The following is a 26,502-nucleotide window of genomic DNA, read 5'->3' on the forward strand; positions in this document are numbered from 1 at the left end:
TGCTGAATGACTCCTCAGCCAGAGATGCCAGAAAATGGGAAATGTCTGTAGCCCCTTGGCTGCATCCCCCAGTCCTGCCATTGGAGGTCTTTCTTCCCCAGCCAGCCTGGGGGACACTGAAGCCGGGCAGTGTTTCTCTGTTGATGGGCTTTCCAGCCCAGCAGCTCAGCCCCGGCCCCTGGATTTGTGCTTCCTCTCTTCAGGATGTCCTGACTGTTCCATTTTCTCTCTTCTGCTGCCTCCTGATCTCTCTGAGATGGGGCGGGTAACCTCGCTTTTATTTTGCTAATAAACTTTACTTCTGCAGCATAAGGAGTCCTGTGCCCGCTGGTCTGTTTCTCCATCCCATGCTGAGAGTGATGTAACCATTCCTGTAGAAGCAGGGGTTGTGGCTCACTCACCAGAGTGGTTCTGGAAGATGGCAAAGCCAGTGAGGACCGTGGTTAAAAGTGGAACTGCAGCAAAATGGCACAGATGAGGGACACCCAGCTCTTGACCTGACCAAGCCTGTTTAGAGCCAGATTCACAGAGCCTTTAAAATACAGACTCGTTCAGAGTAAATAAAATCCCCCTTTAATCTGGATGAAGCCATCTGGTCTTTGTGCAAAGGAGAAACTCAGGTCAGAGGGTCTGCCTGGCCCCCCTAGAATACTCTACTTAATGTAAGCTTTTGTGATCACGTGCCCATTATGAGCAAGGCACCGTGTTGGGGCTTTATAGACACGGTGACACAGGGTCCCACAAAAACCCTGCAAAGAGGGAGCGGCTGTTACTATTTTCAGCTGGTGGCTGAATCAAGGCTTGAACCCCAGTTTCTTTGAAGTAGATCCAAAGCCCATACTTTGAAAGCTTTGAAGGGGCAAAAAATTAAACATGAGAAGGTTTAGGGTGGTTGTTCTAAAAGTGTGGTCCTCCATCCAGTAGTACCAGCATCCCCTGGGAACATGTTGGAAATGCAAATTCTTGGGCCCCACCCCAGACTTTCTTAATAAGCAGTCTGTTTCATGGAGGCTTCCAGGTGATTCCATGCACACTCAAGTTTAAGAATCACAGTGGGGCTTCCCTGGTGGCGCAGTGGTTGAGAATCTGCCTGCTAATGCAGGGGACACGGGTTCGAGCCCTGGTCTGGGAAGATCCCACATGCCGCGGAGCAACTGGGCCCGTGAGCCACAACTACTGAGCCTGCGCGTCTGCAGCCTGTGCTCCGCAACAAAAGAGGCTGCGATAGTGAGAGGCCCGCGCACCGCGATGAAGAGTGGCCCCCGCTTGCCGCAACTAGAGAAAGCCCTTGCACAGAAACGAAGACCCAACGCAGCCAAAAATAAATAAATAATTAAAAAAAAAAAAAAAAAAGAATCACAGTGTAAGGGGGGTTTATTTGTGAAGTAAGATCCCGACTGGCCAGACCCACTGCAGAAGAGATGGGCCTTACTCTCCTGATCTCATGGGTGAGGAACTCTTGATCCCATTGAGATAGTGCTGAATATGTTAAGTGATGGTAATTGCTGAGCCGGTCACACCATCAGTCTAGAAAAGGCCAATCAAACTCACCCACCCAAAGCTCCCCCACAGGCTCCACTGGCAAGTCCTTCTGGCAGCTGCCCAGCTTGGAACTTGCAGTCAATAGCCACATGAACCAGAAGCTCCATATTTAGGCAGCCATGGATGAGAACAGCATGTCTTCAGAAACCAGCATGAGAGCTGACCAAGCAGTGAGTTCCCCATCACTGGAGGCATTCAAGGAGGGCCTTTATAACCACCTGGTGGGGACATTGAGAAGGTCTCTCAGGCAGCTGATGGAGCTGGATGAGATGGTTGTAGGGGTCTTCTAGCCTCAAAATTTGATGACTCCCTTCTTTCTGGGTCTTATTAATCAGTGAAACTATAAGTGGAGCTAACACACTGACTCTAGCAGCTGGTTCTTGTCTTCCTTCTCTACTCCGTGAACTCTCTGAATCAGAGTAGCTTGCTGAGAAATTTACAAAGCCCAGCTGATGGTTGTTGAGTCCAGCCTGTCCTGATGCGGGAGTGACAACAGTCGCAAGTCCCAGGGGTGGAGAGAGCTTAAGTCAGGCCTTGGTTGCTGCACCTCCAACTGCTCTCAAGCCCAGAATCCTACCTGTTGGCCACCGTCTGTGTAGACAGGACTGATTTGCTTAAGAGCCATCAAGACTTCCATCATAGTAAGCTCTGGAAGGTCAGAGGCTGTCTACCCTTTCCTCCCTTCCCCTCCACTGTGCCTCTGCTCTTTTTCCCAAGCGTAAAGGTGTCTGGGTACAGGTGATGCATCCCTAAGGTACTTACCCAAGAGTAGGTCCCAATAAGAAAGAGCAATCTTGATCAGTCTTAATTTAGCACCTGGCCCAAACACCTTCACCTCTTCCTTTGTACTTAAACAGCTCCTTTCATCCAACAAGTTCAAAGCTGTCTAACAAAATAAAGCCATTTATTCTTGCACCACCATGTTCTTCTCATGTAAGGAGAGGGAGAGAAGGTGAGTCATTCGGTGACAGGGGGATTCTTCTGGTGACATGAAATGAGTCAGTGGGGCCCCAGGATGATTGACCTGTGTTTCTTAAGTTCATATCCAATGCCCTGACTGTCATCTATAATTAAAATATTAGCTTTGATGAGACACTGTTTGTGTGTGTGTGCGTGTATGTGTGAAGTGGCTTGCGTTCCTCGGAAGAAATGCTGGGTAAAGGGGTTGATTGTGCTTGGGGAAGTGTGAAGAGCTTCCCCAGAAACCAAACAATCCATCATTACCATCATCACTACCATCACCGCCACGACAATTATCCTTTTCATCATCACCACCATCAGCATCGCATAGCTTCATCATCATTGTCATGGACGCTCACACTCATTGAGCTCTTACTATGAGCCAGGCACTGATCTAAGTTAGGGATAAGTTTATATACATATACTCATCTAATCCTTACAGCAATCCGATGAAGCCAATGTTATTGTTATCTCCATTTTGCAGATGAGGACTCAAGGCTCAGAAAAGTTAGGTAACGTGCCCAAGTTCACACAGCTACTAGATGGGGAAGCCAGGGTTCAGATCCAGGCAGCCTGCCTCTAGCAACTGTTCTTTCAACCATTGTGCTTTACAGAGGCCAAGTCTCAGACTGTGTCAGTAGGATGACAGAACCATAATCACCTCAACGTTTTGATTCTTTTTCCTTGCATGAAATAAGAGAGTGTTTATGCCAGAGAATTCTTTCATGTCTGAAAATTTATGCCATAAAGGGTGGTGCAAAGAATGAACGTTCTATGGTATCTGAAAATAGCATGAGGACCTGGCAATTTTTTAAAAAAATCTCAATAATATTTTATTTTATTTATTTATTTTTTAACATCTTTATTGGAGTATAATTGCTTTACAATGTTGTCAGTTTCTGCTGTATGACAAAGTGAATCAGCTATATGCATACGTATATCCCCATATCCCCTCCCTCTTGAGCCTCCCTCCCACCCTCCCTATCCCACCCCTCTAGGTGGTCACAAAACATCGAGCTGATCTCCCTGTGCTATGCGGCTGCTTCCCACTGGCTATCTATTTTACATTTGGTAGTGTATATATGTCAATGGACCCTGGCAATTTTAATGGTGGGGAATCACCAAAGAAGGCCAGTCCATCCTCTGTCATTACTATGACCACTTTGTCCATTGAGGAAGAGAAGACGAGAAATAGTCAGAACCCCTTATGTGTGTTCATCATTTCACCATTTACAAAGCCCTTTCATATGTGTTATCCAATTTGAGCCCCTACCCCCAAACCCTGAGAGAGACAGAACAGACTTCACAATCCCCATTTTGCAGCGGAAAAAGTTCAAGGTTAGGGAGGTGAGACGAACTCCGCCCCCCCAGTCTCACAGCTGGTCTCACTCAAGCCCAAGTCTTCTCATTCCCGGCCCGTTGCCCTTTACCTGCATCAAACTGCTAAGGACGTTGCTGGATAAAACTTCCCGTTCAGACCCACTCTCCTAGGCTGGCTCGAGGTGGTTGAGACGGATTTTGCAGGGCCCGGGAATCTCCCCAAGGATAATCTTTCTGGTGTTTCCTCCCACCCTGCAATGTCCTCCCCACCCAACCACATTGCAGGCTGAGCTTCTGGCCTTTGGTTATCTCCTGGCCTTCCTCAGCGGAGGCACCACCTGTAGGCTAGTTTTTGTACCCAAATCTCCCTTACCTCCCTGACCCCTTCTCCCACCCCTGGCTTTCGGACATCCTAAGCACGTGCCTTGGTCATTCACATTGGCTCCAAGGCCCTCCACCAAGATACCTCTACCCCCATTAGCTCTCTCTGATCCTGAGGGTGGGGGACTGTGTCTACTCACCAGCAGGGTCACTCGTCACCTCCATTTCTCTCCACTAGTCTCATTCCCTTTTCTAGAAAGAGGAAACTCTTTCACTTGTTTGACTTAGCATTGCCTCTTTTCTTTCTTCTGCCCCACACCCCAACCCTGGAAGCCTCTTTCACCTGCTTTGAAACTCATCTTAACGACCACAGATCCTACGGGGATGCTGAAGGGCCACCACCCTGTGGTCTCCAAAGCAGCAAGAACCAGTATCAAAATAACTCATTACCAGGCTTGGTTGAAGAAAAGATTCTTAGAGGGATTAGGATTCTAATGAGATGAGTTGTTTGAATCCTACCTCGGAGTCACCTAGAGAGTGGAATCACGAATAAATCTCCTTTGGGGGACAGGGAGATAATCTGAAATGGCCTCATCCCTCACCTCCTGGCTGAGAATCATGAACTGGGTTGAAATGGCCTGACTGGAGTTTGGGTCAGGGATGGGTGTGGGAAGAGTGGGAGGGGGGAAGGAAGGAATTATTTTTCTTCGGAGGGGAGGTGAAGGGCTCAATTATATTACTTTGCGTTAGAGTTAGTCCACAAGGCTGTCTGCTCAGCAGGACTGAGAGCATGTCATCTTCCTCTCCCCCACCAGTAGCCCCCTCCCCACCCACCCCCAGCCCCCATCCCCCCATCCTGCTGTCCTGGAACTATGCCAGGCGCTTGGTAGAAATTCAACAAATGATTGCTGCCCTTAATGTCATATATACAGTTTTCTAATTGCATTAAATACAAACATATTTCCAAACGTCCAGCTCACACCTTTTAAATATCTCACTTCCTTATCTTCTTGTTATTTCTCATATATTTTGGAGACCCATTTTAGCCTGAGTTGTTCATAAACATATAATCTACTAAGGGAACTGTGATTCTTCTGTTTCAATTTTGTCCCATGCCCAGCATGGAGAAGTTGCTCATTAGATGTATTTTGAAAAAACTGAAAAGTGGATTTGATAGTCCCTTGTCTGCTCAATTTCTCTCTGAATGAATCAAATTTGCAAGTATTTCAATTAAGAAATCAAGAGAGTACATGAAGTCTACTCCTAATATGTGTGAGGCCATGGAGACCTTATAACCCCATGGTCCCATCTTCTCCACTAATTCAAGAAGCAAGTTGACTCAAGCCTACTGATATTTTGAAAACATTGCAAGAGAGAAGCTAGATTTACAAGGGATGGTAGCATTATGTTTACTTACCAGCCATTTCATCTGCTGTCTTGCTCTTGAATTCTTGGGCCATTCACCTTCTGCAGGGAAAAAAGGAATCTCCAGGAGAAGCCAGCAGGTGACAGGTGTAACCTGTTCTTTGCTGCGTCTTCTGTGTGGTTGCCTATTGGCCATGACCTGAAGCCGTGCTGGCCAGACTACCCTTGTTCCTTTCTTCCTTTCTCCTCCCCACACTCTTACCATTCGGGAACAGGTAGCAGTGCCCCTTTTTGACATTTTGCAGCCCGGGTGTAGACAGCAGTGCATTTCTCAGCCACGAACAAATCTCAGACTGGATTGTGGAGATAATGCTCTGGTCTGGACCTCTTGGAACAATGTCATTTCTGTCTGAGGCCTCAGAAGCTGTGGTCCCATGTCTGTAGATCTTTTCTGAGTCTTCATTTACATCTTGCAGGACACTCAGCAGGGTGAACCACTCTTCTGTGCATCTATTCAGGTTGTCTTGGCTACTTCTCAGTTTTCCACGCTGCAGGTTCCCTCACTTGAAGATGGGCTAGCTTTGTCTGATCAGCATGGCTTGGCGTGGTTCTGAGGATTCCTTCCAGGCTTCCTCCTTGCCTCTTCTTCGTATCCTTATCTCTCTTATTAAACACACCTCTCCCTGTTTCCATCTCTCCCCATTTCTCTGCTCTCTCTGCATTGTATGCAAAGTCTCTTTTTGCTTTTTTGTCGACCCAATCCTTGAATCTTCTCATACTTAGAACCTAAACATTCTCCTTTGCTTAAAGCCTCCATGATGCTACACTGGCCAATCAGTAGATAAGACCGCAGAGCTTGGAGGACGCTGCTGGTATATAGTCTGTGCTCCCTGGTGGGGAGGAAGGCAGGGCTGCGGAAACAGAGACTTGCTGGAAAGCCAGTGCTTTGGAGCAGGCCGACAAGAGTTGGGAAGCACGAGGCCTGTGCTGTTCCCTAGGAGCGAATGCCCATCGGTCTGATTCACAGGGTTTTCCATTTGTCCCAAGCCCGGATGAGTGAGACAGGAGCTCCTAGCCTCGCGTCCTTTCTCCGGGAAGTCTCAGTGATGCCTGCCCACCTATTTCTCCCCCTTTAACTGCCTTGGAGGAAAACAAAGAGATTTTGATTTTATTATAAGTCTGGAGCTTTTGGTCTGAATGGCTTATAATAATAATAATGGTTATAATAAGCAGCGATAATGGTGTTGGAGAGGGTGGATGAAGGACCTTTCATCCAAGACTTAAACAGAGCACCACGTGAACACTATCATGAAAGCTTGATGGGGAGAAGGGCTCCAATAAGTTGTCAATAAAACTGCCTATGGCAGGAGCCAAAGCCGCAGCGGAGTTTGGGGTGCTGCTCCCCAGGGTGCAGGTGGTACCTAGTGGTGCCTGTAATGATGCAACTTCTGTATGTTCAGAACTTTGGTCACCCCTTCCTCAGACCTTCTGGTGCCTTCCTTCACCTCCCAAATCAACCCTAAATGACTCCAAGCTTGTCTTGCAAAATCCCCTGCCTAAGCCATGTCCCCTCATTTTCTCTCCAGGGTGCCCAGGTCCTTGGATTCAATGACATGACCACCACCCCGCCCCACCCCTTGGTATTTTTCAATGTTTGGTTCTTAAACCAGATTGCATGTAACACAGTAAGGCTGATGGTGGGAGCCTAGGAGAGGATACGGGGCATCTTCCTGGTGTGTCGATTATACTTGGAGGATTGGGCAAAACGTTAGAAAGTCTAACTGGGAATTTTAAAACATTTTATGTTAAAGCCAACACGATGTTTTCATGCTTGAGGAGGCTCCTTTGGGCTATCTCTTGACTTTTCCAATTACCGCTCACTTTGTTCTAATGCTATGGATACCTCATTGGAAAAGTTTGGCAAGCACTGCCTTATTCCTTTCTCACACCTGCCTCCAGATACGTTCCTTAGATAGTTTCAATGCATTTGTCTGGATCTCTCAGCTTGCATTTCTTCAGGCTTCTTTCTAAATGATCTCTTCTTTCAGAATCTTCCTTGTTCTCAAACTAATTATCAAAGCCTCTATCTTTAAAATTCCTCTACAGTCCTTTTTAAAAATTTTTATTTATTTTTAAAATTAGTTTTTATTGGAGTATAGTTGATATACAATGTTGTGTTAGTTTCTGCTCTACATCAAAGTGACTCTCATACATATACACACACATATATGTTATATATACACATATATCCACTCTTTTTTTACATTCTTTTCCCATTACAGTCCTTTTTAGTGATAGGCAGGTAACATTACACAAACAGCTGTCCATCCTTCTTGGCCATGGCCCCAAGTCAATCCTTATCCAGCTCAAGTCTTCAAGGCTTGGGGTGCTAAATCATTGAAGAATTCCTCTCTCAAAGCAGATGGAAAGGGAGTCTACTGCTGCCCCTTAATGCAACTTGTTCCTTGATTCAATCTTCGTCCCTCCCTGGAAATGCCAGGTGTGTCAGGAGATGAGTCTGATTATGGTTTTACCAGATCACGTGACACAAAAGAATGTCATTAGATGGACTGACTCCCAATTAACAAGGGCAGATACTTGGGCTAGACCGTGTGGCCTCTTTGAAGGTCTACCGCAGGACTCTGATTTCAGGGGTGCCTAGCCTGAAGAGGAGTCCTGACTTAACAAGAAGCCAAGTAAAAAAATTTATGGGACAAGGGACTCTTCTGAGGAAGGCCAATAACAGATTGAAGGGAAGGGCGTTTGAAAAGCAGTGAGGAAGTAAAAAGAAAAAAGACATTACGTACTGTGTCCACACCCTCTGGGGATGGGGTATAAATGCTCCCCAGATGCAGGAGACTCCACAGCACCTTGCAGAACTTGGACTCTGTCTTCAGCCAGTCACCTCACTCCCTCCATCACCATGCCTTACAGCTGCTCTCTGCCCAGCCTGAGCTGCCGCTCTAGCTGCTTCTCCCGGCCCTGCGTGCCCCCCAGCTGCCACGGCTCCACCCTGCCCGGGGCCTGCAACATCCCCGCCAACGTGGGCAACAGCAGCTGGTTCTGCGAGGGCTCCTTCAACGGCAACGAGAAGGAGACCATGCAGTTCCTGAACGGCCGGCTGGCCAGCTACCTGGAGAAGGTGCGCCAGCTGGAGCGGGAGAACGCCGAGCTGGAGTGCCGCATCCGGGAGCGGAGCCAGCAACAAGACCCCCTTGTGTGCCCCAACTACCAGTCCTACTTCCGGACCATCGAGGAGCTCCAGCAGAAGGTGAGGGGCCTTGTTGTCATCTCTAAGCAGGGGAAGTTTGCTAGGATTCTCAATCTGTGGGAGAGAGCTATGTTTCTTGCATCTATGCCATCGTGATTCTTTCTTCCTCCTTTTACCTTCAAAATGGTTTTTTAAGCATTTTTAAAGAAGTCGATGGTTTCATATTTATTTTCAATCCTCACTTAGCAACCTCTCATTCCCCAGATCGTTTGCACCAAGGCAGAGAACACTAGGCTGGTAGTGCAGATTGACAATGCCAAGCTGGCCGCAGATGACTTCAGGACCAAGTGAGTTGTTCAGAGTTTACACGGGTCTGCTCCTTTTGTTCAATCTCTAGTAAAAGAAAAGGGATTTCCATAGTTTACCGAACAGCAGTTCAATCCGTCAATTGTGAAGGATTCTGCAGAGGATTGGGGGGAACCAAGAAAGAAGTCACAAAACTGGATGAGGACTCAAATCAATTTTTAAATCAATATTGGGTCTTGACTGAGCCTCCAGAACCCTCTGCCTCTTGGGTCTACTCATTGCCGAAAGAGGGAAGAAGAGGTGAATGGGGTTATCCAAGATCATTCTTGTCAGTCTTCAAGGTCTACCAGTTACCTCTCTGACCCTGTCCTTGTGCAGGTATGAGATGGAGCTGGGCTTGCGGCAGCTGGTGGAGTCGGACATAAATGGCCTGCGTAGGATCCTGGACGAGCTGACCCTGTGCAAGTCTGACCTGGAGGTCCAGGTGGAGTCCCTGAAGGAGGAGCTGACCTGCCTCAAGAGCAACCATGAGGAGGTGAGACCAGAAATGAGAAATGAAGAAACCTGACTCAGCCTCAGGCTGAGGGTGGCTTTAGTGATTTGGGGTGGCAGAATCAGGAATAAGAATCTTCTAAATTTCCTTCAACAACACCAAAACTTCAGGATAAAAGAAAACATTGAGAGATGAAACCTATCCATGTTCCCAGAGAAGCTGTTTTTCACTCAGAACTGGTGCCTCACTTGAGTTTCCCAGGGCACCTCCATGGGCTTGTGATTGGTTACTGAGTTGTAGGAGGAGTCCCAGCATTGCTCTGATCATGCCATGCAAAGCCATTTCTCTTTGCCCTCAAAGCCAAAATATCAATCCTGGTGAACTGGAGTCTCCACTTTTTCAGAGTCTTGATGACGAATGATCTGGGGTTCCTTCTCTCTCCTGGGAGGGGCCATGACAAGATCTTACTTGATGGCAAAAATGCTGTGATATACAATCTGAAATTATACAGCCAGTTCTTTTTCTTATGAGGTCATCTGCAGCCAATCTGCAAACTGGGCAAGTTAGGCATTCATCCATCCTTGAGTGGCCCCCAAGCAAATCCTTGGGAATTTTTTTTGAATCCAAGTGCCATGACACAGTCATGGTGGGAAGGAGCCAAACACATGGAACGCAGACCACTTTGCCTTCTGTTGTCATAGCCGCTCCACTAAAAGTTTCTTTTCCGAGGAAATAGACAAACAGGACTTTGACAAGCAGTGCCATTTCTTTGGGTCCACTTTTTATTGAGGACAGTCACTCTTGCATTTTCTACATCCACAGGAAGTCAACTCCCTGCGGAGCCAGCTTGGAGACCGCCTCAACGTGGAGGTGGACGCCGCCCCCACCGAGGACCTGAACCGCGTGCTCAATGAGACCAGGTGTCAGTACGAGGCCCTGGTGGAGAGCAACCGCAGGGACGTGGAGGAATGGTTCACCAGGCAGGTGGGCATCTTGGCACGTGGCCGCTCAGGCCCCTCAGCCCCTCAGGGCCCTTCACACAGGGTCTGATCCTGCCTTCTCCCCTTTGGTGTTTCAGACCGAGGAGCTGAATGGGCAGGTGGTGTCCAGCTCGGAGCAGCTGCAGTCCCACCAGCTGGAGATCACTGAGCTGAGACGCACGGTCCATGCCCTGGAGGTGGAGCTGCAGGCCCAGCACAACCTGGTGGGTATCGTTCAGACTCCTGGTGAGAAGGGCAGGTCGGGGAGTCAGAGGCACCGGGCTGGCCTTTGGGTCCTCCTCTCCTTAACTCTTGGAGCTTGTGACTTCTTTGGATCCTGTGGAGAAACCCTTTCAGGAGCAGCCCTGTGACCTTCCTTACCTTCCCCACGACAGAGAGACTCTCTGGAGAACACCCTGACGGAGATAGAGGCCCGCTATAGCACCCAGCTGGCCCAGGTGCAATGCCTGATCAGCAAAGTGGAGGCCCAGCTGGCGGAGATCAGGAGGGACCTGGAGCGGCAGAACCAGGAGTACCGGGTGCTGCTGGATGTCCGGGCCCGGCTGGAGGGTGAGATCAACACGTACCAGGGGCTGCTGGAGAGCGAGGACTGCAAGTGAGTACTCAGCTGCCGGTGTTTGGCGAAGCTATGCACGTATAGGCGCACTTCTCAGTTGGACTCCAGGCAAAGATTGCATACCTTGGAGAGGAAATTATGCCTTCACACCAGACATGCTCAAACAGAACTCAGAAAACAATGTGGCCATCATTAAAACATAAAATGGCAGGAATTGTGTGATGTGCAAACTGAAATTGCACAGTCAACTCTTTGCATTCTACTCTGATGACACTGATATGTGATCAGTGATATTTCTTACATCTTAACAATACCGTATTGTGTAGAAGTTACATTTCCACATGCTACCTTATCTGCCCTGTTACCATCAGGCAGGCAGGATCAGTATTCTCTTCATTCTGTAGGTGAAGGGACTGGGGCCTGGAGAATGTAAGCGACTTCTCTAAGGTCACCAGCTAGGAATGGACGTTGCTGGGAGCTGAGACCGTAGTTTCTGAGCCTCTGTCCAGCACTTTTGACATGATATGACAGGGAGACCATTAGCATTGATAGTGAGCTTCGCAGCAGGTGAGCCCGTGACCTTCTCTGTTACAGGTCAGGCCAAGTCCCAGAGAGCAGTCCACTCTTGAGGTCTCTCTGGTGTATATTACAAGCCGCCCTCAATTCGCTTTCCATATCATTCTTTTTCTCCAGGCTGCCCTGCAACCCCTGCGCCACGACCAATGCATGTGTCAAGACCATCGTGCCCTGCGTCTCCAGTGCCTGCACCCCCTGTGCTCCTGCTGTCCGCTTCTCTACCTGTGTCCCCCGCCCCACCTGCGGGCCCGGCAACTCCTACGTGTGCTAGAGTCCAGTGGTTGCCAGAAGAGCAAGGAGGCAGGACCCAGTGTTCCAGAGCTTTGACCTGGCCCTGGTTCATTCCACCAAATGGGCCAGAAAACACAATTGTGTGGCTGGAGCTGCCCCAGGGAGGTGGTCAAGAAACTCACCCAACCTACTCCAGATAATTCCCTGCCTACCTTTTCCTTCGCTGGAGACCATTTCTTCTTAGTTAGCCCAGAGAACCCTCCCACGTGCCATGAGCTTTCCCTTGTAACCTCCTAATAAACTTGATTTCCTTGGCAAAGCAGATGCCTTTCTCACTGGTATTCATTTGTCTCACCATGACCATCACTTGAGCACTTTATAAAAGGGCCACTTGAAAGCAGAGCCCTATAATAGCCTCACTCTTGGATATGAGAGCCTGGCAGGCAGATGGCTGGCCTGGCATCCTGACCCCACAGGTGACGCAGGATGGCAGGAAAGAGGGTAGGGCAGCTGCTGTGTGGCTCCATCTCCCTTTGGCCATTCCTGGATTTTCTTCCTCACCCCTCTTGACCAGGACATCTCCTAGAGCCGATTTTATCCAAATCTAAAGTGAGGAGGCATGAGCTGGGGGCTGGAAAGAGGCTCTGGAAAGCTCATCTTTTCTCAGCAGGAAGTTTTAGGTCCAGCCCTGTATTATCTGGGTTACTGGTCATTCAGGCAGCCTCAGGACCATGCAGCAAAGGGACCATCTGGCTTGCCTACTGTGCCCAGGACTTCCTCCTTCCTTCTGATCTCCTTCCTGGGGATCATTATCAGCCTGGGCTCCAGCTGCTTACTTCCCCCCCACCCCGGATCTGGGGCTCAGAGAACCCACCATCTTTTCCTTTAATACTTCCGCCTTCCTCTATTCAATCCAACCGGTGTCTGTTGGATACCTGCTCTGTGCAGACCCTGGATGGTGGGGAGGGGAGAGGCACATAATGAAAGACACAGTCCTGGCTGCAAGTTATTTATAATTTCTTAAAAGGGATAAAGCTAGTCCCCAAGTAGGGCTATTATAAGCCTAGTCCCTGGCACTGTGAACGCTCAGGCTGGTGCTGCAGGAAATCTCAGAGTACTGAAAGTGATATCAGTGTTCATCAAGAATGAGTATCTTTCTTTAACTCTAATGAAGAGTTTCCAGAAAGGAACACAGTCTTGCCAACACCCTAATTTTTCAGAATTTGGGTAAAATATATATAACATAAATTTACCATTTTATCCATTTTTAGTGTACAATTCAGTAGCATGAAGTATATTCACATTGTGGTACAACCATCGCCTCTACCCATCTCTAGAACTTTTTCATCATCTCCAACGGAAACTCTGGACTCATTAAACAATAACTCCCCAACCCCCCCTGCCCTGAGCCCCTGGTAACCTCTATTCTATTTTCTGTCTATATGAATTTGACTATTCTGGGTACGTTGTATAAAGAAATGGAATTGTATACTATTTGTCCTTTAGGGTCTGGTTTTTTTCATTGTATAATATTTTCCAGGTTCATCCATGTCGTAGCATGTATCAGAATTTAGTTCTTTTAAAGATTTAATGATATTCCTTTGTACGTATATAATGCATTTTGTTTGTTCATTCATCATTGATGGATATTTTGGGTTATTTCCACCTTTTGGTTATTGCGACATGCTGCTATCAACATTGGTGTACATACATCTTCTGTTCAAATCCCTGCTTTCAATTTTTGTGTGTGTGTGTGTGTTTAGGTACCTAGATGTGGAATTACTGAATCATATGGTAATTCTATGTTTTTTGAGTAACCTCCATACTGTTTTCCACTGTGGCTGAACCATTTAACATTCCCACAAGCAATGTACAAGGATTGCAATCTCTCCCCAATACTCATTTTCTGTTTGTTTGTTTTTTTTTAAGTTGTAGGAGTTCTTTATAAATTCTGGATATTAATCCCTTATTAGATATATGATTTGAAAATATTCTCCCATTCTGTGGGTCGCCTTTTCACTCTTTTCATTCTCTTGAAATTAAAGTTTTTAATTTTTGTAAAGTTCATTTTACCTATTTTTCCTTTTGTTATCTGTGCTTTTGGTGTCATCACCAAGAAATCAGTGCCAAATCCAATGTCATGAAGATTTTCCCCTATGTGTTCTTCTAAGAGTTTTATCATTTTAGCTCTGATGTTTAGGTCTATGATCCATTTTGCAAAAAACATCACTGAGATTTTTATAGAGATTGCATTGAATCTGTAGATTGCTTTGAGCAATATTGTTATCACAACAACATTAAATCTTCCAATCCATAAACATAGGATGTCTTTCCATTTACATATGTCTTCCTTAGTTTCTTTTGGCAATGTTTTGCAGTTTTTCAGTGTGCAAGTCTTTTGCCTCTTGGTTATGTTTATTCCTAAGTTTTTTATTCCTTTTGATGCTGTTGGAAATATAATTTTCCTTCTAATTTCTTTTTCAGATTGTTCATTGCTAGTGCATAGAAATGCAACTCCATACCTTGATTTTAACCCAGTGAGAGTAAATCCTTGATTTTAGACCTGTGTCAGACTTCTGACTTATAGAACTTTACAATAATACATTTTTGTTTTACACCACTAAATTTGAGGTCATTTGTGACAGCAGGAATGGGAAACTAATATAGCTCACATCTACTGAACTCAACTATGGGTTAAGCAAAATACTAGGAGCTTATCTTAATTAATCTTCCTAACAATGCTGCAAATTAAATCCATTTTACAGATGAGTAAACGGAGCCTTAGAAACATGCTTGAAATCATAGTTGGTTATTAGCAATTATGGGATTGGAACCATGTTCTCTCTATAGTTATACATAAGATATCACTATAAAGTATGGAGAATAATTTAAAAAATTGGAGCAGAATGATACAATGACATGCTTCAAAGTTGTCTTCTACACACAGATTCCAGCTAATTTTTGGCAAATCGCTTTAGCACTTGGTTTTCCAGTCAATTATGAGTCGCAGTCATATAGAAGTGTTTTTTTGTTTTATTGTTTGTTTCTTTAACATCTTTATTGGAGTATAATTGCTTTACAATGGTTGTTAGTTTCTGCTTTATAACAAAGTGAATCAGCTATACATATACATATGTCCCCATATTTCCTCCCTCTTGTGTCTCCCTCCCAGCCTCCCTATCCCACCCCTCTTTAATTTTGTATCCTGCTACTCTACCAAATTGATTGATTAGCTCTAGTAGTTTTCTGGTAGCATCTTTAGGATTCTTTATGTATAGTATCATGTCATCTGCAAAGAGTGACAGCTTTACTTCTTCTTTTCCGATTTGGATTCCTTTTATTTCTTTTTCTTCTCTGATTGCTGTAGCTAAAACTTCCAAAACTATGTTGAATAATAGTGGTGAGAGTGGACAACCTTGTCTTGTTCCTGATCTTAGAGGAAATGGTTTCAGTTTTTCACCATTGAGAACGATGTTGGCTGTGGGTTTGTCATATATGGCCTTTATTATGTTGAGGTAAGTTCCCTCTATGCCTACTTTCTGGAGAGTTTTTATCATAAATGGGTGTTTAATTTTGTCCAAAGCTTTTTCTGCATTTATTGAGATTATCATATGGTTTTTATCCTTCAATTTGTTAATATGGTTTATCATATTGATTGATTTGCGTATATTGATGAATCCTTGCAGTCCTGCAATAAACCCCACTTGATCATGCTGTATGATCCTTTTAATGTGCTGTTGGATTCTGTTTGCTAGTATTTTGTTGAGGAATTTTGCATCTATGTTCATCAGTGATACTGGCCTGTAGTTTCCTTTTTTTCTGACATCTTTGTCTGGTTTTGGTATCAGGGTGATGGTGGCCTCGTAGAATGAGTTTGGGAGTGTTCCTCCCTCTGCTATATTTTGGAAGAGTTTGAGAAGGATAGGTGTTAGCTCTTCTCTGAATGTTTGATAGAATTTGCCTGTGAATCCATCTGGTTCTTGGCTTTTGTTTTTTGGAAGATTTTTAATCACAGTTTCAATTTCAGTGTTTGTGATTGTTCTGTTTATATTTTCTATTTCTTCCTGGTTCAGTCTTGGAAGGTTGTACCTTTCTAAGAATTTGTCCATTTCTTTCAGGTTGTCCATTTTATTGGCATATAGTCGCTTGTAGTAATCTGTCATGATCCTTTGTATTTCTGCAGTGTCAGTTATTACTTCTTTTTCATTTTTAATTCTGTTGATTTGTCTATTTTGAGTGAAGTCAAAGTGAAGAGTGAAGAGTGAAGTCTGTTTTGTCTGATATGAGAATTGCTACTCCAGCTTTCTTTTGATTTTCATTTGCATGGAATATCTTTTTCCATCCCCTCACTTTCAGTATGGACATTTTAATAATATTAATTCTTCCCGTCCATGAACACAGTATATCTTTCCATTTATTTGTGTCATCTTCAGTTTCTTTCATCAATGTCTTATAGTTTTCAGAGTACAGGTCTTTCACCACTTTGATTAGATTTATTCCTACATATTTTATTCTTTTTGATGTAACTGTAAATGGGATTGTTTTCTTAATTTCTCTTTCCAATAGATCATTATTAGTGTATAGAAACATTATAGATTTTTAAAACATCTTTATTGGAGTATAATTGCTTTACAATGGTGTGTTAGCTTCTGCTTTATAACAAAGTGAATCAGCTATACTTACACATATGTGCCCATATCTCTTCCCTCTTGCATCTCCCTCCCTCCCACCCTCCCCCTCCAGGCGGTCACAAAGCACCAAGCTGATCTCCATGTATTAATTTTTTATTCTCCAACTTTACTGAATTCATTTATTCTAAATTTTTTTTTGGTGGCATCTATAGGGTTTTCTATATATCGTATCATGTCATATGCAAACCATGACAGTTTTCTTTCTTTCTTTCCAATTTGGATTTGTTTTCTTTTCTTTTTGTCTTGTCTGATTGCCGTGACTAAGACTTCCAATAATATGTTGAATAAAAGTGGCAAGAGTAGGCATCTTTGTCTTGTTTCTGATCTTAGAGGAAATGTTTTCAGCTTTTCACCATTGAGTATGAGGTTAACTGTGGGTTTGTCATATATGGACTTTATTCTGTTGAGATATTTTCCCTCTATGCCCACTTTGTTGAGAGTTCATATCATAAATAGATGTTGAATTTTGTCAAAAGTTATTTCTGCGTCTATGGAGATGATATATGATTTTTATTCTTCCTTTTGTTAATGTGGTGTAACACATTGATTGATTTGCAGATATTGAAACATCCCTGCATCTGTGAGATAAATCCCACTTAATTATGGTGCATGGTCCTTTTAATGTATTGTTAAATTAGGTCTGCTAATATTTTGTTGAGGATTTTTGTTGAGGATTTTTGCATCTATGATCATCAAGGTTATTGGCCTGTGATTAATTTTTTTTGTAGTGCCTTTGTCTGGTTTTGGTATCAGGGTAATTCTGGCCTAGTAGAATGAGTTTAGAAGCATTCCTTCCTCTTCAATATTTTGAAATAGTTTCAGAAGCAGGTACTGAGTTTCTTTAAATGCTTGGTAGAATTGACCTGTGAAGACATTTGGTCTTGGACTTTTGTTTGTTGGGTGTTTTTTTTTTTTTTTTTCTGATTCGATTTCATGACTAGTAATTGGTCTATTCAGATTTTCTTTTTCTTCCTGATTCAGTCTTAGGAGATTTTACATTTGTAGGAATTTATGCATTTCTTCTAGGTTGTCCAATTTGTTGGTGTATAATTTTTCATTGTAAACTCTTATGATAATTTGGTGTTTAGTGTTGGTTGTAACTTCTCCTCTTTCATTTCTGATTTTTTTGGGCCCTCTCCTTTTTCTTGATGTGTTTGGTTAAAGGTTTATGGAATTTGTTTATCTTTTCAAAGAACCAGCTTTTAGTTTCACTGATATTTTCTATTGTTTCTTTAGCCTCTATTTCACTTATTTTCACTCTGATCTTTATTATTTTCTTCCTTCTACTACCTCTGGACTTTGTTTTTTTTCTAGTTCCTTTAGGTATAAAGTTAGGTTGTTTATTTGAGATTTTTCCTATTTCCTGCGGTAGGTCTGTATTGCTATACACTTCCCTCTTAGAACTGCATTTGCTGTGTCCCATAGATTTTGGATTGTTGTGTTTCCATCTTCATTTTTTTCAAGGTACTTTTTGATTTCTTCTTTTCTTTCTTCAATAACACATTGGTTGTTTAGTAGCATGTTGTTTAGACTCCATGTATTTGTGTTTTTTTCCAGTGTTGCTCTTGTAGTTGATTTGTAGTCTCATATCATTATGGTCAGAAAAGGTGCTTGATATGATTTCAATCTCCTTAAATTTACTGAGACTGGTTTTGTTGCCTAACATGTAATCTATCCTGGAAAATGCTTCATGTGCACTTGAAAAGAATATGAATCTGCTGTTTTGGGGTGGAAAGTTCTGTATACATCTATTAAGTCTATCTGATCTTATGTATCATTTAATGCCAATATTTCCTCATTGATTTTTTTCTTTTCCTTTTTCTTTTTTTTGGTTGCACTGCATGGCATGTGGGATCTTAGTTCCCTGACCAGAGATTAAACCCTTGTCCCCCGCAGTGGAAGCATGGAGTCTTAACAACTGGACTGACAGGGTTAGGGTTCCCTCTAGTGTATTTTTCATTTCTGTTATTGTATTCTCCAGCTCTGATTGGTTCTTTTTCATATTTTTGATCCCTTTGTTGATGTTATCACTGTGTTCCTCCATTCTTCTGAGTTTGCTGAATGTCTTTATGGCCATTACTTTGAACTCCTTATCTGGAAGATTGATTATCGCCATTTCATTTATTTATTTTTCTAAGGGACATATTCCTTTCTTTCACTTGGAACATATTCCTTTATCTCCTCATTTTACTTAACTCTCTGTGTTTGTTTCTACACATGAGGTAGACCATCTATGTCTCCCTGTCTTGAAGGAGTGGCTTTGTGTAGAAGGTGTTTTGTGGGGCCCAGTAGTGGGGTCCCACTTGGTTACCAGAGGCAGGTGCTCCAGGGCTGTGTAATCTGTGTGTGTCTGTGGCTGGGTCACTATTGCTGTAGGCACACTAGTGTGGGGGCTTGTCACCAGTGCAGCTGGCTGTAAGACCCAGCTGCAATAGTTGCAGGCAGTCTGATGTGTGGGGCTGGGCCCTGGGCAAGAACCACTTTGGAGGGATGCTGGTGCTGGCTGAGGATGTCTGCTTCTCCTCTACGATCATCTGTTACTCCCTGGCTCATACCATCCTTACTAAGCTTTTTCCAATTCCTCTAATGCAGAACTTCCCAACTTATTGAGGTGAATGGGCTAGAGGGAGCCATGGTACTGATGCTTTGAGTCCTCAGAATAGTTGGCCAAGGCAACCCAGTCACTTTTCCCCAGTGAGCCACAAAAATATCATTTTCTGTTTAAGCTGTTTGTGAAAATATGAAATATGGTCAAATGCAATGTGCTGTCTCACTTCTGGCCTTCATGTGTGCCCCAACTCTACCCAGAACAATCTCCTTTCTCTGCACTTAGTTTCAGCTTTCAGCAACATCATCAATTCCTCAAGAAAGCCTTCCTTGACCTCTGCTAAGTCTGGTTAGATCTCTGGCTGCACGTTCTTACAGCAGCTGGGGCTTCCCCCCATGACAGATGTATCATCCACTTGGCTGGTGTGCATTCTCCACTAGGTTGTAGGTTTGCTTCTCTTGCTCACTGTTGCATCCCCAGTGCCTAGCTCTGTGTCTGGCATATAGGAAGGACTCAGTAAATGTTTGTTAAAGGAAGTGAGCTAACTCATCCTTGGTGTGCAAAACAGTGCTTTCTCCTGCTCTCTGTGTTTCTGTGAATGGTAACGTTTTTCTCCTAAATTCTTATGCTTGCCAAATTTTGGTTTCATTCTTGATCCTCTCTCAGACTGCTGATTTTAAAAAAATATTTCTTTGAAAATGGTTCTTACACCAATTTCTTCTTTTACACTTCCCCTACAGATACCTAAACTCAATTCTTTATTACTGCTGACCCAGACTATTATAATAACCTTGCTGCTCCTCTGCTTCCAGCCTTATCTTCATTTTGCTAAAACAGATAAATGTTTGATAAAACATTGCCCTCCAGGGAAGTCTAAGCCCCTTAGCTTTGTCACTGAAGACCTCTGCCATATGGTCACAACCTCCCCATCCAGCTCTATTTTCCACCACTTCCCTTCACTCCTCTCCCCTCCCCTCCCAGTTACCTAGTCATACTCGACCATGCCTTGGGCTTTCCCACACCGTTCTGTTTGCACATGATTCTTCCACCTGCAGTATCTGCTTTTCTCCTCTCTGCTTCTTAGAAGCCTCCCCATCCTGGCACAAATCTATCCCTGTGAACTTCCAGTTCTGGCTGTGCTCTCTCTCCCCATTTTTTCAACTTCTCACGTACCATCTCTTGCCTCATATTATTATACAATGCTCATTCCTTCATCCACCCAACAAATGTCCATTGAGTCCCTACTGTGTACCATGTGCCTAGAGCTGAGGATTCAAAGATGAACTAGACCATGTCTTTGCTTCTGGGAACTCAAATACACAGAGAGATATGCATATAAGTCATGCAGTGTTATGCTCAAAGTGAAATGAAAGCTAAGAGAGGAGGGGGAGATGACTTATCAGAAGAAGTTAGGGAAGGAGTTAGTTCATTAATTTAAGCAGCATGGTATGATGGAAAGAACAGAGATCTGTGTTGAAATCCTGGATTCACAACACATTAACCCCTACTCTCTATGCCTCTGTTTGCCTATCTGTAAAATGGGAATATTATCATGTACCTCGAAAGGTCATGGTGAGATGTGAATAAGATCATGTTTGTGAAGAATGTCTAGTAGCAACTTGGGCTCGTACCGGTGTTCAACAAGTGTGAGCTCCTTTTGACCATAGCCCTGATCCTACCTTCCATATTCCTCACAGTGCCCTGTACAAACTATGATCCTGGTGACTATCTGCTATTTTGTTGATTGACATTATTATGGATATGGATGATGCCTGTCATATCAGGTAACAGGGCCACTGGGAACCAGGCTATTTTAATGATCCTAGAAGGGATCTATTCCTCTTTCTGAGAACCATGAATTTGGAATTTGACCTAGGGAATGATACATGGGCAAAGGTTATACTTTTCCATCTCAGCAAGAAGAGTCAGGGCTGTCAATCCAGGAAACAAAGAAGCCATAGCGTTCCTGGACCTACCACACCCCACTAATGAAGGCCAGGGCTTTCACGAGTCCAGCTCTTTGAAACCACGCCATAAAGCTCTTACTTCACTGATGCACAGCGTGGAAGAGGAGTTCTGACTTAGCAAGAAGCCCAAGTAAAGTCTTTTATGAGATGAGGGACTCTTCTGAGGAAACGTAACAAGCCAAGGGGAAAGGCTTTTGACAACCAAATGAGTAAGAAAAAAGGGCTGTCTTCCACACCCACACCCTCCGCAGAGGGGCTATAAATGCTCCCAAGAGGAAGGAGACCCACAGCTCTGTGGCTTGGACAACTTGGACTCTGTCTTCGGCCGGTCACCTCACTCCCTCCATCACCATGCCTTACAGCTGCTCTCTGCCCAGCCTGAGCTGCCGCTCTAGCTGCTTCTCCCGGCCCTGCGTGCCCCCCAGCTGCCACGGCTCCACCCTGCCCGGGGCCTGCAACATCCCCGCCAACGTGGGCAACAGCAGCTGGTTCTGCGAGGGCTCCTTCAATGGCAACGAGAAGGAGACCATGCAGTTCCTGAACGGCCGGCTGGCCAGCTACCTGGAGAAGGTGCGCCAGCTGGAGCGGGAGAACGCCGAGCTGGAGTGCCGCATCCGGGAGCGGAGCCAGCAACAAGACCCCCTTGTGTGCCCCAACTACCAGTCCTACTTCCGGACCATCGAGGAGCTCCAGCAGAAGGTGAGGGGGTGGGCACCCCACTGCCTCCAGCAGGAAGTTGTAGGGAGGGAATTCGAGATATTAAGAAACAATATAAGCTCTCGGTGTGATTGAAACGCATGGGTTGAAGTCTTGCTTTTCCATTCTGTTTTCTTGAGGGCCCGTCTTATTCTAGTTCCAGGACTGTTAGATCTGAGTATTTGCATAATGTTAGTCTGTGTGGAGGTAGCAGCACTTTGCATAAATAAACTGTAATTAAAAGCTGCCTCCGAATGCTTCCGTGCATTTGCCAAGACTCTGGAATTATTATCCTGAGGTGAGAGAAGAGACTGAGCCCAAGAAGGAAGCTGAGAAAGTGAAAGTTTTGTAAGAATTGGACCAGTTTCTCTCTCTCTTATCTGGGCTTTTGACTGCTCTGACCTCTTGTTGCTGTCCTCTTCTGGGTGCCTAATTATCTTAACTTCATCGTCTTGACCTAGAGGCCTCTGGGCTGCTCATGGTGCACAGTGTCCAGTGAGGGCATAGAAGAGTTGGCTGAAATCAGAAAGAGTGGAAACTACCTAGAAGAACATAGGACCAACCCATCCAGGATGGATAGGAGGGCGTGGCTCCATCCATGACTCTGCCCCCTCTAATTGCTTGTTGACATATTTATCTTCTCCACTGAATTGGAAGTTTTTTGTGGGCAGGATCTAGTGCTTACTCATTTTTGTATCTTCAGCTCCTGCTACCATGCCAGACATACAGTAGGTTTTTAAAGAGAAATGTTAGTTATTATTATTATCAGCTTCTCAGTATTGCTTATTAGGAAAGAAAAGGAAAAATTGTGTATCTATTGACACTTTTCTTGCATATGTCAGTGTTCTTTTTTTCCCCCAAGTTTGATTTCTTAAATATTTATTGAGCAACTATTGCACATGGACAGCATTTAATAATCTTATATAAGATCCACTGTGATTTCTCATTCTGCTCCTTCCAAGTAAGTGAATTAGTAGGGATTGCTGTTGGCTAAAAATAATCACGCTTATTCTAGAATGTTTTGGGTCTTCTAGATCCTGTGCAGCAGTCTGACAATGCCAGGCTGGTGGTGCAGATTGACAACGCCAAGCTGGCCTCAGATGACTTCAGGACCAATTGAATGGGTAAGGGGGCTGTTGTCTTCCCTCTTTCCTCTCCTTCCCCTTAGCCTGTCCTCTGTACCAACAAACATTGACAAAGTTTTCCCTAGACAGTTTCCCTAAGATCGACAGAGCCACTGCTAACCAGAGCTCAGAGAACCCTTCTCCAGAGTCAGACTCTTTGCCTGCTTTTCCTTTCCAGAGGACATCTCCGAATCCCATCCAGTGTAGAAGTCATGTTCCCCTGATGCTCCACTATGCACAGGGTCCAATCAGGAGAATGGAGGAAGTGTTTTAATTTTGGAAATCTCATGGTTTATGGGCTTTTATCCCATTAAATCCACTGGCTCTTCATTTATTAAAAAATAATTACCAGTGCCTTTTCCTCCAGGAGCTTCGGTAGCGTGTTGAAAACCTAGATGAACGAGATGGCTGTAAAAACCACAAGCCCCAACTCACAGTTGTCTGACAAACCAAACCAGGCCTGCCTCTGATGCTCCTGTATCACAGGTATGAGACAGAGGTGTCCTTGAGGCAGCTGGTGGAGGCAGACCTGAACAGCCTGGGCAGGATCCTGGACGAGCTGACCCTGTGCAAGTCTGACCTGGAGGCCCAGGTGGAGTCCCTGAAGGAGGAGCTGATCTGCCTCAAGTAGAACCATGAGCAGGTGAAGTTCCCCAACAGGATCAAACTCGCCAAGGCCTGTTTCCAGCTGCCAAGGGGTGCGGGAGAGGCTCAACTAGCCAAGGAATCTGTTCTCCAAACAAAAAGGGATTTGGAGAGAGTGAGTAATCTGTGATAGGAGGCGAGGGTTTTTCTGTCGGCGGCAGGAATGAGGGTGAAGGCAGCTGGCAAGCCCAGTAATGAGGAAAGGTCAACAGCAAGGCAGTGCCCACAGCCGCTTCCTCTCCCAGGTTGGAGCACACGGGGCTGCAGAGATCTTTTATTCCAATTCTCCGCTTAGTAACAGGAGACGCCAGCAGGACCACCCTGCAGGGAGGGCCGAGCTGGAAACACAACCCAACTCTCCCCTTTCTGGTCCGGAGCTCTTTCTGCTATTCATTGTTGCCCGGAGGAAACGCTGTAAAGTGCTCACATCATTGCTAGATTAGTTGCACGGTAAAGGAGACAGATATTTTGTGCAAACCTTAATCCCAGAACGATGTAAATGGTGCTAATTAATATTAATTGAGTGCTTATTGTGTGCCAAACACTGTGCTAAGTGCTTTAGAACTTCGTCTTACAGATGAAGCACTTGAGGCTTCTAGAGGCTTTCTAGTAAGTGGTAGACAAGAGACCCAATTCAAATCTGTCTGACATCCACCTAAGCCCAAGCACTAAGCTACGCTGGGTGTGTGAAGAGATTGGCTGATAGTTACTTCCTTTATCAACAGCGAAACTAGTGAAGCCAACAAATCGCCAGTTAAGTCTATTCTATCCCAGGATGGCAGATTTTGAAGTAAACATTCTTTGTTTCCTCTTTAGCTGCACTCTATCCTTTTTATTACGCATGGCTAAGAATCAAACCAGAGTCTATATGGTATACTAACAAGAACACTGGATTGGGTGTTTGGGCTCCAGAGTTTAAATCATGGTCTATTGCATCTTGGCTCTGAGTCCAAACCCCTGCACCTCTTTTTTTTTTTTTTTTTTTAAACGCATTGTTTACTTTGTTTATTTATTTATTTATTTTTGGCTGTGTTGGGTCTTTGTTTCTGTGCGAGGGCTTTCTCTAGTTGCGGCGAGCGGGGGCCACTCTTCATCGCGGTGCGCGGGCCTCTCACTGTCGCGGCCTCTCTCGTTGCGGAGCACAGGCTCCAGACGCGCAGGCTCAGTAATTGTGGCTCACGGGCCTAGTTGCTCCGCGGCATGGGGGATCTTCCCAGACCAGAGCTCGAACCCGAGTCCCCTGCATCGGCAGGCAGATTCTCAACCACTGCGCCACCAGGGAAGCCCCCTTGCACCTCTTTAAGTGAGGAGTGGTACACTGAGTACAAAGGTGGAAGGAGGTCATGGACTTGAAAGCACTCTGTAAAGTGGAATGTACAGGTTAGTCATTGAATACAGAACCCAGTTAATGAGAAGATCAGAGAGAATAGAACTTTTGAAGGCTTAAGAATAAGCACAAGTTGAATTGCACTCTCTCAGAGGAGAGCATTAGGATCCTTTGTGATACTTTGAATTGTCCCCTTCCTCCATCAGGAAGCCAACTCCCTGTGGAGCCAGCTTGGAGACCGCCTCAACGTGGAGGTGGACGCCGCCCCCACCGAGGACCTGAACCGCGTGCTCAACGAGACCAGGTGTCAGTACGAGGCCCTGGTGGAGAGCAACCGCAGGGACGTGGAGGAATGGTTCACCAGGCAGGCGGGCATCTTGGCACGTGGCCGCTCAGGCCCCTCGGCCCTTCAGGGCCCTTCACACAGGGTCTGATCCTGCCTTCTCCCCTTTGGTGTTTCAGACCAAGGAACCGAACAGGCAGTTGGTGTCCAGCTCGGAGCACCTGCAGTCCTACCAGGCAGAGATCACTGAGCTGAGACGCACGGTCCATGCCCTGGAGGTGGAGCTGCAGGCCCAGCACAACCTGGTGGGTATCGTTCAGACTCCTGGTGAGAAGGGCAGGTCGGGGAGTCAGAGGCACCGGGCTGGCCTTTGGGTCGTCCTCTCCTTAACTCTTGGAGCTTGTGACTTCTTTGGATCCTGTGGAGAAGCCCTTTCAGGAGCAGCTCTGTGACCTTCCTTACCTCCCCCACGACAGAGAGACTCTCTGGAGAACACCCTGACGGAGATAGAGGCCCGCTACAGCGCCCAGCTGGCCCAGGTGCAATGCCTGATCAGCAAAGTGGAGGCCCAGCTGGCGGAGATCAGGAGGGACCTGGAGCGGCAGAACCAGGAGTACCGGGTGCTGCTGGATGTCCGGGCCCGGCTGGAGGGTGAGATCAACACGTACCGGGGGCTGCTGGAGAGCGAGGACTGCAAGTGAGTAGGAGGCTAGTGATATTCCCCTTGGGGCCTCATGAGGTTGCTATGAGGATGAAAGATCTTCTTGTTGGAAATTAATTTATAGTTTCAAGCTTTCGGTTGGAGGCAGTCAGAGGAAGTACAATATTCTTGCACAAAGTGTGTTTCGTATCTTCCTATCTCTTCAGCTCCCTTTACCATAACCTGCTCTAATGATTTTCTGTCTCCAGGCTCCCCTGCAACCCATGTGCCACAACCAATGCATGTGAAAAGCCCATCGGGCCCTGCGTCTCCAATCCTTGTGTCCCACACGTTCGGTGTGGGCCTTGCAACACCTTTGTGCACTAGAGGCCCCAGTGCCAGCAGGACGACAAGGGCTCCAAAGTCACATCTCAGCTCTACTTCATCCAAATGTCCCCAGCAAGGACCACGCTTCAACCAGCACCAGCTCCACTGAATTTCCCAGCTTGATCCTTGAGCACAAGAAGCTGCAAAGTCCATCTACTGGCTCAGTCTGTCTTCTGAGTCACACAGAGAAATCTACAACAAGATCAAGTAATATCTTTTATTTCAATGACACATTTGCATAATGTCTTATGCTCTAACAAATACTTACCTAAATGTGATTTTAAATAATTACATTAAGTGTGATAGAGCTGA

General features: G+C 45.3%; 2 protein-coding genes across 2 annotated transcripts; both read left to right on the forward strand.

Annotated features, from left to right (window-relative positions):
- Nucleotides 1-8,431: 8,431 nt before the first annotated feature.
- LOC133079966 (keratin, type I cuticular Ha1) lies at nt 8,432-11,118 on the forward strand. Its single transcript, XM_061175733.1, has 6 exons — nt 8,432-8,779; nt 8,984-9,066; nt 9,404-9,560; nt 10,341-10,502; nt 10,597-10,722; nt 10,894-11,118. Exons 1-6 carry the CDS (start codon nt 8,432-8,434, stop codon nt 11,116-11,118), a joined length of 1,101 nt encoding a protein of 366 aa, XP_061031716.1.
- Nucleotides 11,119-21,427: 10,309 nt separating this feature from the next.
- On the forward strand, nt 21,428-26,190 carry LOC133080534 (keratin, type I cuticular Ha3-I-like). The gene is given in 7 exon segments (XM_061176479.1): nt 21,428-21,799; nt 22,830-22,900; nt 23,395-23,551; nt 25,087-25,248; nt 25,343-25,468; nt 25,640-25,860; nt 26,073-26,190. Coding segments are annotated over 7 exon segments (1,215 nt in total). The 5' UTR covers nt 21,428-21,439.
- Nucleotides 26,191-26,502: the final 312 nt, after the last annotated feature.

This window comes from Eubalaena glacialis, chromosome 19 (genome assembly GCF_028564815.1).
Source record: "Eubalaena glacialis isolate mEubGla1 chromosome 19, mEubGla1.1.hap2.+ XY, whole genome shotgun sequence".
Taxonomy (NCBI): Eukaryota; Metazoa; Chordata; class Mammalia; order Artiodactyla; family Balaenidae; genus Eubalaena; species Eubalaena glacialis.

What these genes read in the sequence shown, in the direction of transcription:
- LOC133079966 (XM_061175733.1), top strand. Translation starts at nt 8,432, where the DNA reads ATGCCTTACAGCTGCTCTCTGCCCAGCCTGAGCTGCCGCTCTAGCTGC. An exon ending in AGGAATGGTTCACCAGGCAG is followed by an intron (nt 10,503 to 10,596) that starts GTGGGCATCTTG and finishes TTGGTGTTTCAG; the next exon opens with ACCGAGGAGCTGAATGGGCA. An exon ending in TGCAGGCCCAGCACAACCTG is followed by an intron (nt 10,723 to 10,893) that starts GTGGGTATCGTT and finishes TCCCCACGACAG; the next exon opens with AGAGACTCTCTGGAGAACAC.